Here is a 13775-nt window from a genome sequence, read left to right on the forward strand (position 1 = left end):
ACAAACATCTGTAAGGCTTCAGAGCTCACTCAATTTCAAATATTCCTTTGATGTCTCAGTTGAAGAAAATGATTTACTTTCTGCTCTTAAGTTTTTTATTTCATTCCTGGAAAGCCTGAACAAATGTCATCTACAGTTTATCACATTAAAGCCTCCTGTGGCAGACTCCTGCCCCCAGGGAGGGGTGCATTTTAAAGGACTTCTGTAGGAAAAGAGGGCTCCATCATGGACTTCCCTGTTCCCAAGTGAGGCTCCCATGGCTCTGTGTCTGCTCTCAGCTCTGGGTGGCTGACGCAGCCCCCCTGCCAGGTCACCCTTGCTCCAGTGCAGGCCTCCAGGGCTACCCTCCCTGCCTCCCTCTCTTCAGAGCCTCCCCAAGCTCCCTCCCTGGGCTCCTCCCACCGCCACGCTGCTCCAGCCTCCCCTTAGTGCCCATAGCCACAACCCTGAAGCAGGGCTACAGCATTTCCTCCAGGCTTTCTGACTCCCTTCCTGTCCCCACAGGGCGAGGGCCCCGAGGAGCCAGAGGCACGAGGGCCCTGTTCTGGTCCCAGGGCCTGGGGACATCTGCCACCATGGGCCAGGAGGAGGATGGATGTGGACACGACCCTGGGAGCCTGGCCTGGCCACAGCAGCAGCTCTGCAGAACCAAGGCAAGCATTGGGGGCCCGTGTCTGGGAGTGGAAAGACAGCCTGAGGACCAGTGTCCTGGAGGTCCTGATGTCTGTTCGGCCCACCAAGGACTCCTGCACCCCACAGAGACTCTGTTGTGCCATGATGGCCACCTACTCTGTCTCTAAGGCTCTGTGGCTGAACAGGGTCAGGGGGAGGCTGCAAAGACATCTCCTGTACCCAGCACTGGGAGGCCTGGGGCCATCCCAGCTGGATGTGGGTGAGAGTGACACCTGCCACCAGGACTCTAGTGAGTTCAGCAGTGCAGTTCCTCTGAGGTGCTGTCCCTACCCATAGCCCCTGCTCCTGCCCAGCCTGCCCTGGGTGGTGGCCTGGGCCATTGGCAGGCTGGGGATTCTTCCCTGGTGGCCTTCGTCCCTCATTGCTCCCCTTTCCTATGAAACCCTGGGCGTCAGAGGCTGTGCTGAGTCCTGGGAAGCTGGATGCTGGGGGTTGGGATGCCTCTGTGCCGTTCACCCCAGGCAGGGGCCAGCAGTGGGCAGCTGGGTAGGAGGCTGGCTGGTGGGTAGAGTGCCCCAAGCCTGGACTTCTCCCCTTGCCTGGGAGCTATGAGGGATGAGGATGGGCAGCAAGGGTGAATCAGGAGAAGATGTGGTGGCATTAGAGGTGAACTGGGGAGTTGCGGGGGCAGCATAATTGAAGCATGAAGATGGGCAAGTGACCAAATGCACCCAGGGAAGAGCCCTGAAGGTTGCGAGAGCTCCAGAGAGCAGGCCAGGTGAGGGCCGCTGAGGCTAGCGTGGGATGGATGAGGGCCTGGGGAGCCCTGGGCCAGGAGGAGGTGAGCAGGTCCCTGTGTGGCCTGAGCTTCAACTTCCTTGTGTTATAATGGGGGTACAGCCATGCCCTGGAGCTTGTCGGGAGCATTTTTCAAGGTGCCAGGTCTGATATGGCACTGCTGGAGGATGAGGTCCTGGGTGATCATGGGAGTGGCAGAAGCAATTCCTTAGGGGCAGTAATCAATTCCTGGTACCCACATTCTTTTCCTCTGGGAAGGGCTGGTGGTGCGTGGGCAACATGGGAGCTAGCCCGCTGGGCTTGCAGATCAGGCAAGGGCTGCCATGGAAACAGCGAGGGGGAGAAGGGTAGTGGGTGCAGGGATCAGGACACCCAGAAGCCCTTGCTCTCAGGCTGGCCTGGGCCAGTGGGACCCACGGGGCAGTGATGGGAAGTGGAGCCCTTGCCGGGACGCTGGATGGTGCCTGGGAGAAATTGAGGCAGGCTGGACCAGTTGGGGTGGGGCCTCAGCCAGTCCTGCCCACAGCTCTTTGGAGGTTGGGGCCCCTGCCCAAGTGACTTCCAACATTTATTGGATGCCTACTGTGTGCCCTGGTCTTGGCTGGGTCCTGATGGGCTGGGGACTCAGGGAGGGCAGAGCCCATGCCCACCTTCTCAGGGTCCTGGCTGCCTGGGGGGCAGCAGGCACGGAACAGGGGGACAAAGAGGCTGGATGTCACCAGGGGCTTAGTTCCTGGTCAGCCGGGCTGTGCTCTCCAACCGCCCAACTCCGGGACACCTGCTTTCTTCTGTGCCGTGGGCAGTTGGTGGCCGTCCTCCTGAGAGGGTCTTCCCGTTCAGGGAGCTCCGAGGCTGTGGCAGGCCGGCTGGGCGCGGGTCGGGCCTGTGGGTGCCGACCTGGGGAGCCCTGGGCCGGTGGACACCGTGTGGGCAGCAGAAAAGGGCTGCAACCTGGCGTGCGCCCGCGGTGCGCCTGGGGGCCGCCCATCTGCTCGGTGCTCGGGCCACCCTCCCGGACCACACAGCCCCAGGGGCCCAGCGCAGTTTCCAGAGCCCCCTCCCGGGTCACCCTTGACAGCGTCCTGGCACCGTCCACACCAAGGCCTCTCCCCAACCGACACATTTGATCACGCCCACTCGCTCACGCTCTGCGTCACGCCTCGGGTCCGCCTAGACGCTTTTGGCCCCGCCTCCACGCTCAGGGTCCACTTCTACATCAGGCCCCGCCTCCATGCTCGAGGCTCCGCCCTCACATTCGACCTCACCCGCTACGCTCTTCGCCCTTCCCTGCGCTCCGGTTCCGTCTAGCGCTCTCGGCCGGGCTGCCACTCTCTTGGCCCCGCCTCCACACTCCGGCCCCGCCTCCACTCTAGAAGCTCCGCCCACCACGGTGCTTCGCTCTGTCACCGCTCTCGGGGTTCGTCTGGTGTTCCCGGCCCCGCCCCACGCCCTTGGCCCCGCCCCCACGCCCTTGGCACGCCCCCGCGCTCCAAGCCCCGCCTCACGCTCCGGGCCACGCCCCCGCACTTCCGGACGGCGCCGGCGGGGGCGCTCCGGCCTGGGCTTCGGCGCTGTGAGCTTCGGCTCCCGGCTCGGGGAAGCGATCGCGGCCGCTGCCGCTGCCGCCGCCGCCGCCGCCGCCGCCGCCGCCGCCGCCGCCGCCACCGGACCGGCCGGAGTCGGGCCGGAGCCGCGTCCCCGCGGAGCAGGCCGGTGGGAGTGGGCGGCCGGCCTTGGCGGCGCCCCCGCGGCCTGCCCCGCGCCCGCCTCCGGGCCGCCGCGCCGCCGCTGCGATGGGGGCCGCCCGGGGCCGCGCCCCCGCCCGGTCCCGCCCGCCGCGTCGCCGCTGAGCGCATGGGCCGCGCCGCGCCGCGCCGCTCTGGGAGCCGGTCCCGGGGCCCCGCCGCCGCCGCCGCCGCCGCTCGGGTGAGTATTGCGGCCGGGCGCGCATTCCTGAGGGGCGCGGGCCTGTGCGGCGCCCATTGTAGGCCGCGTAGGCCGGGCCAGGCGCGGGACCCGGAAGAGGGGCTTGGAGGGTGTGCGGGCTCCGAGGCTGTGCGGGCTTGGAGCGTGTGAGGAAGGTGTGTGGGTCCACTCTTGGGAGGTCGGGTGTGTCTAGGAAAGGATGCTAGCAGGTGATGCAGAAGGCAAGGTCTGTTGACTCTGGAGCCTGTGGATGGGGAAGAGGGGGATTTGGTTCAGAAGGGGCAGCCACTTGCTGTAAGTGAGCTGAAGGGGGTGAGGAATACTCAGGATTGTGAGAAGGAATGGGGGGTCCTCCTGGAAGAGACCAGGGTCTGCAGCTGATGTGTTTGATTGGATGGTGCCGGTTGCATTGCTGTGGTCTGTGGGCCTGGGTCATGTTCGGCCAGAGTGGGTGGGGTGCAGAGAGATCCTGGAGATAAGCAGGACAGTGGAGTGTCCCTTCCCCTCCCCCAGCAAAAAGTAGAAATGAGTGAGTGTGAAACCCAAGGAGGGCACTGTCTCTGAGGCAGAGGTGCCTGAGTCTGGGTCTCTGCTGTGGTTTGGCTTACTTGAGGGGCTTTACTCTTTCAGGTTGATGCCTCGCCCCCAAAACTCTCTCTTGGGTGTGTATCTTAGAATCTACCTCTGCCCTACATTTTGGAATTCAGTCGCTCATGAAACCAGAGCTGTATAGTCAGGACAGTGAAACTTATAGCTCAGCCTCGAGGACAGAAGAGAAAAATACATTAGTCCTTTGGGGATTTTTCTCAGCCCATCTCTAAGATAATTAATAAAGAGTTATTGTGCATCTCAGCCCCTCCTTCTTGCTTGTACTTAACGTTCTCTGCTGCTTCAGGAAGAATCTCAGATGTACTTGGACCAGGCCCTGTTTTGGAGAACTTACACAGTCTAAACCTGACCTCCCAAGATAGCAGTATCTGGGTTTCAGTTTTAGGAACTTCTATTGAGGGACAAGGATGGGAAAGCATGCAAAATACAATGTTTCTGTTTGATTTTTCAACAGGTATTGATGTTTCTTGGATTTCTAGTTTCAGAAAAGCTAAGTGGATTTTTTGGGTTACATTAGTCATTGAGGATTTAGGTGGTGGGGGAACAGATTACATGTAAAACAGTAGTCCCAACCCTTCAAGACTTTAATTAATGGACAATTGGGAATATGTCAGAATCATGCTCTATTATTTCCACACTTCACATAAATCAAAAATTCAAAAGTTCTATTTGAGTAAAATAAATAAATATACACACACCTATAGCATTGAGCTGGCTGCCATGGTACCCAGAGGGTGCACCTAGGCAGTGACTGAAGGTGGTTTTAAATGAGGTATCAGAGTTGTGGATTCCTTTTATGGAATCCCTTTACTGATGGTGGTTACAGGCTGTTGGCCAGATTCCGTGTTTGTGGGCGTTTGACTCTAACCTGATTAATATAACTGCTTTATCTGTGGTATGTATGTGTGTGCACACTGAATGCTTGCTGTACTTCTCCGTGGGAACCCAGATATTTTGGTAATTGGAGCACGTTTCAATAACAGCAGTAATTTGGAGAGATGTTTGTGTGCTTCCAGGGACACCAAAGGTCTTCTGTCATTTGACAGCCAAAAATAGATGTGAAGTTTAAGAAATGTTTCTTCTGGGCTATGAAAAAATAGTTTAAATGATTAGGGGACGTGTTCACACAAATGAAAAGTTAGTCTACCAAGACAGCACATTTTTATAAAAAAGGGCTAAATCTTGAATTTGCTGCTATTTCAGCACCTGTGAAGAGCTGACATTTGGCGTCTATGACAAGTGTTGTTTTCCTTAATGTTAATGAATTAGGTGTTTATTGGTGCCCATTAGTTGCAAGACGTTGTGTTAGATGCTGTGGGCCCTGCAGAAAATGTTTAAATCAGGCTGCTACAAATCATTTACATGGAAGACATAAGCACTTTAAGAGATAAGTGACAGTGACTTGTCATTAGCCTCCTGTTAGAACGCAGTGACTTGGTTTTTTCTCAAGGCTAGTGAACTAGAGTATCTCCATCCGTAAGGCTCAGAGCACCAGGTGCGGGTCCTCTTTCCTGAGATGGTGTCCCCGACAGGAGGACACTAGACATCCATGAACTGGTGTGGAGACATCAAAGGTGCTCATTCCGTGTTGATGAGACTCAAAAAAAGGACTTTGCAGTTGAAGTGGTCCACGAGCAGCAGAGTGTCACAGCCCGTGGGCCTTGACGAAGGAGCAGGCTGTTCCTGCCGAGGCTGAGATTGCAGCCTACACTGTAGTTTTCATACAAAGTCATTAGCTGCAGAACAATAATTGTGACCCATCCTCCATCTCTAGATGCTTCTAGCTGTTGGCAGCTGCTGGCAGGTGAACTGAAGTGTGTGCAGTGTGGGAATGCAGGTACCGGGGCAGATTACATGCAGGCCAGGACCCAGAGTGTGGAGAGGTGGCTGGGGAGATCCACGCCTTGTGTTTGTACCAGGTTTTAAGATTTCACTCTGCTCCCTCTGGCTTGTTCAGTGCTTTAGGCATTTGGACCTGTCATGCTTCTCTCCAGTCTCCTTCTAGGCAGACCACTTACATCCAGCAGGCCAGGTGGGGAGGTGTAGCCTGAGCTCGTGGGCTCAGTGACAGGGAGGACCAAAGACCATGGCAGAGTCCCGGTCCAGGACAGTCCTCCCTCATACAAGACAGGCATCTGGCAGCAGAAACAAAACCCATAGTCCCCTGACCTCTAAGAGGGTGGGTAATTTGTTTTTCATTTTATGGAGTTGAATCATGTGAGCTGTATGCTTCCTTGGCTAATTGTGTTTGGATTTTGTTTGTTCTATACCTTCTCTGCTCCTCAGAGTACTCAATTGTCATTTGCTATCAGGACACTTTCCTTTTAAGCAAGGTTTTAAAGTCGAGAGCAGCTTTCTGATGAAGCGTTTTTAAGACTGTCCACGGGAATTCCCTGACGGTCCAGTGGTTAGGACTCCGTGCTTTCACTGCTGAGGGCCCGGGTTCAATCCCTGGTCAGGAAACTAAGATCCCGCAAAAAGAAAAAAGACTGTCCACATCATTGGCAGCGTGAGAAGGCCCCTGTGCCTGTGCATGTGAGTGATGTCCTTTGGTCACTCACTTGAAGATGCTGAAAACGACCCACGGTTAACTGCTCTAAGTTGAGACTTAGAGGAACAAGTTGCTGTGTGTTCGCATATGTTGTGAGGCACAGTAAGTGTGAAGTAATGGGGCAGCAGGAAGCACAGTGGCTGTGGGCCTGGAGAGTGTGGAGTGGAGAGCAGACCGCCTGCCTTCTGGTGAGTGATGTGCCATATCTGAGTATCACAGCGACCCTGTTCTACTCAGATACACATCCTCGTCTTTCATGTGAGGTTTATACAGCTGGGAGGACCAGAAGCACCTCTCTTTCCTCCAGTCCTTCTGCCTTCCTGGAGCCTGAGGAGAGGGACTAGCCATGCAGCTCTGTAGCTGGGATGGGCTGCTGGTCTCTCTTTGTTCTCACAGAATGACACCTGAGGGTAGTGGCGCTCTCTCTGTTCTGGACATTCATTTCTTAGTGCCAGAGGCATTCCTGTAGTTGGAAAAGTTTCCAGAAATTGTTCTAATATAGTACAAACCTTTTTTGTGACAAAAAATTGAAAATTTAAACTGAATTTCTGGCTTTGAGTTCGAGCGGGAGGGCATCATTGCGAGTCTTGTCTTGAGAAAACCTCTGTGGTCATGTTTCCATGGACCCACCTTTCCTAATCCTTGTCCTCTTAATGGTTTCAACAGGACAGATTGATTCACTTTGGAGCTGTAAGTACTGATGTATTAGGGTGCAGCGCTCATTGTTCATTGACGCACAGAGTCCCAAAATGAATATCCAAGAGCAGGGTTTCCCCTTGGACCTCGGAGCAAGTTTCACCGAAGATGCCCCCCGACCCCCAGTGCCTGGTGAGGAGGGTGAACTGGTGTCCACGGACCCCAGGCCCATCAGCCACAGCTTCTGCTCTGGGAAAGGTGCCGGGATTAAAGGTGAGACGTCAACAGCCACTCCGAGGCGCTCAGATCTGGACCTGGGGTACGAGCCTGAGGGCAGCGCTTCGCCCACCCCTCCGTACTTGAAGTGGGCCGAGTCGCTGCACTCCCTACTGGACGATCAAGACGGGATAAACCTGTTTAGAACTTTTCTGAAGCAGGAGGACTGTGCTGATCTCCTGGACTTCTGGTTTGCCTGCAGCGGCTTCAGGAAACTGGAGCCCTGTGACTCGAATGAGGAGAAGAGGCTGAAGCTGGCCAGAGCTATCTACCGCAAGTACATCCTCGATAACAATGGCATTGTGTCCAGGCAGACCAAGCCAGCCACCAAGAGCTTCATAAAGGACTGCATCATGAAGCAGCAGATTGATCCTGCCATGTTCGACCAGGCCCAGACGGAAATCCAGTCTACCATGGAGGAGAACACCTACCCCTCGTTCCTCAAGTCCGATATTTATTTGGAGTACACGAGGACAGGCTCGGAGAGCCCAAAGCTCTGCAGTGACCAGAGCTCCGGGTCGGGGACAGGGAAGGGAGTACCTGGATACCTACCCACTTTGAATGAAGATGAGGAATGGAAATGTGACCAAGACGTAGACGAAGACGATGGCAGAGACCCTGCTCCCCCCAGCAGGCTCACGCAGAAGCTGCTCCTGGAAACCGCCGCCCCGAGGGCCTCCTCAAGTAGACGGTACAGCGAAGGCAGAGAGTTCAGGTGAGTCCGACCCGAGGCCTCCGTTTCTGTGCTCACCTCCAAGACCTGGAGAACTAGCAGGGAAAGGTCTTGTCCTTCAGCCCCAAAGTGGGTGGACTCCTGGAGCTGGGGCAAATTGTGGTTTTACTCTTTACTCATGATGCCTTCACGTTTGTCATTAGATGTTTTTAATGTTTGTATTTTGAGGGCACTTTTATCAAGAACAGCCTAAAATATATGGCTTTGTAAGTCATTAGGAACATTGGAATTCTTATAAGTGATATGACATTTAAACCTTACCCTTTATTTTTTAAAATAAATTTACTTATTTATTTATTTATTTTTGGCTGCGTTGGGTCTTCGTTGCTGCGCGCGGGCTTTCTCTAGTTGCGGCGAGCGGGGGGCTACTCTTTGTTGCAGTACACTGGCTTCTCATTGCCGTGGGTTCTCTTGTTGCAGAGTACGGGCTCTAGGTGCGTGGGCTTCAGTAGTTGTGGCTCACTGGCTCAGTAGTTGTGGCACACGGGCTTAGTTGCTCTGTAGCATGTGGGATCTTCCCGGACCAGGGATTGAACCTGTGTCCCCTCCATTGGCAGGCATACGCTCAACCACTGTGCCACCAGGGGAGTCCCTAAACCTTACCCTTTAGCAGTAAAATTTGTGTCCTCTTGCACAGAAGGTGGTTTACCTGGCAGACATAATCCTTTTGGCTGAATAAAGAGAAGAGTGGACATTTCAGTGCATCAGTACGTAGAGAATTCTGGATCATTGCATTTTGTAACTGTCTTATGAGGTTCTTCCTAGAGGTCGGGGGTGGTGGTGGTGAGGAGGCTGATGTGCTTCAAGTTGTCCGAGCCCTTTGGGAACTTCCAAAGTGGTTGTGGCTCCAGGATTGGACCTTTCTCCCGCCAAGAAAATGAGTTGTGCTGTTGTGTATTCAGTTCCCAGAATTCTGAAGTTGTGATCACAGTTTTTGCACGTGGGCACATATGCGGCTTTGGAGGCGTGGAGTGGTGCTATCGGGAAGTTGTTACCACTTTGGAAACCTGTTTCTTCGTTCTCTTTTCTGTGGTTGCTGGAAGTTTATTTGGTCTCAAGTTGGAGCCTGTTGCCGATTTTAGTGGGCACTTCGGTTCTCACTCATTTCCCTGTAGCTGGTTCTGGATACTCCTGCCTGTGAAACTTTGAAAGCCTGGAATTCCTGTGGCCCTGCTGATTTAATCAAGAGTCTGCAAGCACATCCTCAGGTGCTGGGCCTCTCCCGTGGAGTTAGTAAAAGCGCAGATCACTTCTTCAGGCTTACTGTGGCAGAGAAATTAGTCACTTGCTGATAAAACACAGGCTTAAACATTTTTAAGGTTTAAATGTCCTTTAAGTGATGTGATTGAAGATACACTGTTTAGGTAATTTTTGTGGGCCTTTTGCTCACTGTCTTTAAACCTTATTGATTTAGCAATCTTTTTAGGGCAGAATATACTATAAAATTATCCTGATAGGTAAGGCTAGTAACTGACACAGCTTTTCAGCCCTAACCTGAAAGTTGTCATATTTGATTAGAACAGTTTAAAAATGGGATTGAATTTGAGGCCTGGGCTGCAGGGAAAAACAAATTGAGCTCAATTCTGATTTCTAATTTTAGAAATTCCTGCGTGCCACCCCTCCCCCAACCAGCCAGTCTGCACACTTTTCAGTTCTCAGTCGGGGGTCGGTCATAGCAGCAACTTTGCTTTTTTTCTCTTTGGTTTGCTCTATTTGTAATAAATAACCTTTACTATCAAATTAATAGAATATGTTGCTGTAAGGACTCGTACATGTTCTTTTTTAACTTGCCTCTCGTGGAGCTGCTGGTGGCCGTGGGAGTCTGGCGCTCACGAGTCCTGCCTGTGCTCAGACCCCGTCCTTCTGGGGGCTGCCTTTGCGGTTGTGCGGGTGGACAGTCCCCTGTGTCAGGGTCATTGTTCATCAGCACTAGCAGGATATGGAGTCCAGCACATTCTACTTGCTCTGCAAGGGTGTGCAGTTAGAATGCATTAGTGTGAAAGTCACAGAAAAGCCAGCCCACCCCGGCTTAAACACTGAAGGGGATTGGTTGGCTCAGGTAGGTGAAAAGTCCAGAGGCAGGCCCAGCTTCAGATGTGGTTTGATTCGGACTCCAGCCATTTTTCTTTCAAAGACATTTCTTTTTTCGGAGAAGTTTTAGGTTACCAGCAAAATTAAGAGGAAGGTACAGAGGTTTCCCATATACCCCTCTCCCCACACATGCACAGCCTCCCCCACTATCACCATCCCCCACCAGGGTGGTCATTTGTTACAGCTGATGAGCCTACACTAATCACCCACAGTCCATAGCTTACATTAGGGTTCCCTCTCGGTGACTTGTATCTATCACTCTAAACAGGGTAGTTTCCTTTGTGCTCGGCGTGTTTAACCTCTCCAGCCCCCAACCCCTGGCAACCACCGATCTTTTTACTGTCTCCACAGTTTTGCCTTTTCCAGAATGCCACGTAGCTGGAAGTATACAGTATGTAGCCTATTAATATTGGCTTCTTTCACTTAGTAATATGCTCTTAAGGTTTTTCAGTGTCTTTTCGTGGCTTGATAGCTCATTTCTTTTTAACACTGAATAATATTGCATTGTCTGGATAGACCACAGTTTACTTATCCATTCACCTGCTGAAGGACATCCTGATGGTTCCAGTTTTTGGCAGTTATGACTAAAGCTGCGGTAAACACCTGTGTGCAGGTTTTTGTGTGGACGTGAGTTTTCATTTCCTTTGGGTAAAATATCAAGGAGCACAATTGCTAGATTATATGCTAAGATTACGTTCGCTTTTGTAAGAAACTGTCCCGTTTCTGAATGCTTCTTTGCCTCTGCCTTCCTGCTGTCAGCTTCGCTCTCAGGTTGGCTCCCTTGTTTTGTAAACAGATGCTTCCCACTGAAGGAACGTTCTGCAGTTTGCCCTGAGTGGCTGGGGGTGCTGTGTGCCAGTGTGTCCTGCCCACTCCAGCATAATCACTGTGCAAGGGCTGAGGCTCTGCTCTTGGGCTTACACCAAATAGGGCCACCCGAGAAGAAAAGTGGGGTGCCCCACTCAGCATCACCACTCTCCAGCAGGGGGAGTGGTCCTTCAGGGGAAGATTGGGGTTAACGGGGAAGGAAGGAGGAGAGTGGGTAGTGAATAGGCAGCTAGTGAATGCCTGCTGCCAGGAGGAGGAGCCGGGTGGGAACCTCAGCGCTCAGGGGATGTGTTTCCTGCAGCAGCAGGTGCTTCTCTCAGCATTGATTCTGCGTGGAGGAGTGTGTCAGCCGGGAGGCTGCTCCCACTGTGCTCACTGGTGTCGTCCAGGCTCCCTGTTCCCTGGCGGGAGGCCTGAGCAACAGTCCTCATTTGCTTCACATGTGTGCACACGGCTGTTTTTCAGATCTTTTCAGATTGCTGACTTGAGAGATGGTAAATGAGCCTTTTATGTGGGTCTTTGTCAAAACTGAGAAAACAGGGATGCCCCTGGCTTTTTTCTGCATTTATCCTAGTCACCTGCGGTGACTAGGATAAAGAGCCCAGGGCTGAGGGGTCACAGAATTCCTTGCTGCTCTTCTATTCTTTGTGTGGAAGACTTTCACAGTCTTTATTGCCCTTTTTCAGTGGAACTTTGAACATAACTTTGGTTGGTTCATACGCACCATTTAAATTTGGTGTGAATTGGCAGAGGGTCCTCTGATGATGTAGGTGTTTTGGCTGTTTATTTACTTAATGCTTTGGCCTGGGGGACCAGGGTCTGTAAGACATTAGCAGGCTCAGAAGCTTGGCCTGGCCTGGCCTCCAGGGGCTGTGCTGGGCCTGGTTGGTCAGGCCTGAGTCAAGCCATCTTCAGCCCTTCAACCACCTGCGCTTAGCGATTGCTGCTGGTTTTCTTTTGTCTCTCTCTTTTTTTTTTTTTAAAAAATTTCTTTCTTTCTTTTTGGCTGCATCAGGTCTTAGTTGCAGCACGCGGGAGTTTCGTTGCGGCTCGCGGGCTCTTTGTCGCGGCGCACGGGCTTCTCTCTAGTTGTGGCATGCAGGCTTAGTTGCCCCGCATAGCATGCAGGATCTTAGTTCCCCGACCAGGAATCGAACCCACGTCCCCTGCATTGGAAGGCGGATTCTTAACCACTGGACCACCAGGGAAACCCCTCTCTCTCTTTTTTTAATTGAAGTATAGTTGGCTTACAATGTTGTCTTAATTTCTGCTGTACAGCAAAGTGACTCAGTTATACATATATATGCATTCTTTTTTAAAATAAATAAATTTATTTATTTATTTATGGCTGCGTTGGGTCTTTGTTGCTGCGCACAGGCTTTCTCTAGTTGCAGCGAGCGAGGGCTACTCTGTTGCGGTGTGTGGGCTTCTCATTGCGGTGGCTTGTCTTTGTTGCGGAGCATGGGCTCTAGGTGCGTGGGTTCAGTAGTTGTGACTCGCAGGCTCTATAGCACAGGCTCACTAGTTGTGGCACACGGGCTTAGTTGCTCCATGGCACGTGGGATCTTCCTGGACCAGGGCTTGAATCTGTGTCCCCTGCCTTGGCAGGCGGATTCTTAACTACTGTGCCACCAGGGGAGTCCCAAAATATGCATTCTATTTTATATTCTTTTCTATTATTTTTTTTAAAGGCAACCCAATTTTTATTTTTTAAAGATATATTTATTTATTTATTTTTGGCTGCGTTGGGTCTTCATTGCTGCGCACAGGCTTTCTCTAGTTGTGATGAGTGGGGGCTACTCTTTGTTGTGGTATGTGGGCTTCTCCTTGAGGTGGCTTCTCTTGTTGCGAACACAGGCTCTAGGCGCACGGGCTTAAATAGTTGTGGCTTGCGGGCTCCAGAGTGCAGGCTCAGTAGTTGTGGTGCACGGACTGAGTTGCTCTGTGGCATGTGGGATCTTCCCAGACCAGGGCTCGAACCCGTGTTCCCTGCGTTGGCAGGTGGATTCTTAACCACTGTGCCACCAGGGGAGTCCTATGTTTTATCATTTAAAATATTTATTTGTTTATTTATTTGGCTGCACTGGGTCTTAGTTGCAGCATGTGGGCTCTTGGTTGTGGCATGTTTAGTTGCAGCATGCAGGCTCTTAGTTGTGGCATGCATGTGGGATCTAGTTCCCTACCAGGGGTTGAACCTGGGCCCCCTGTATTGGGTGCGTGGCATCTTAACCACTGGACCACCAGGGAAGCCTCTCCATTATGGTTTATCTCAGGATATTGAATACAATTCCCTATGCTCTTCAGTAGGACCTTGTCTATATCGCTGCTGTTTTTTGTTTTTTTTTTAATATTTATCTAATTTATTTTTGGCTGCATCGGGTCTTAGTTGAGGCATGCAGGATCTTTTGTTGTGGTGTGTGGGCTATCATTGTGGGTCGTGGGCCTTCTCTCTAGTTGTGGCGTGTGGATTTTCTCTTCTCTAGCTGTGGCACGCAGACTCCAGGGCGCATGAGCTCTGTAGTTTGCGGCACGCGGGCTCTCTCGTAGAGGAGCGTGAGCTCAGTAGTTGCAGCGCGTGGGCTTAGTTGCCCCGTGGTGTGTGGGATCTTAGCTCCCTGACCAGGGATCAAACCCACGTCCCCTGCATTAGAAGGCAATTCTTTTTTTAAAAAAGATTTATTTATTCATTATATA

At 52.4% G+C, this 13775-nt stretch overlaps 1 protein-coding gene across 2 annotated transcripts in view; it reads left to right on the top strand.

Annotated features, from left to right (window-relative positions):
- Nucleotides 1-3217: 3217 nt before the first annotated feature.
- The window catches only part of AXIN1 (axin 1), a 57905-nt gene continuing 47347 nt past the window's right edge, over nt 3218-13775 (top strand). The window contains exons 1-2 of one of the 2 annotated variants that reach the window (XM_065892230.1): nt 3218-3361; nt 7189-8144. In XM_065892230.1, coding sequence (XP_065748302.1) covers nt 7267-8144 — 878 coding nt within the window. In that variant the 5' untranslated portion in view covers nt 3218-3361; nt 7189-7266. Of the gene's footprint in view, nt 3362-7188; nt 8145-13775 lie in introns of those variants that run through there. The other variant, XM_065892231.1, reaches the window with a different exon arrangement.

Source organism: Phocoena phocoena, chromosome 15 (genome assembly GCF_963924675.1).
Source record: "Phocoena phocoena chromosome 15, mPhoPho1.1, whole genome shotgun sequence".
Lineage (NCBI taxonomy): Eukaryota > Metazoa > Chordata > Mammalia > Artiodactyla > Phocoenidae > Phocoena > Phocoena phocoena.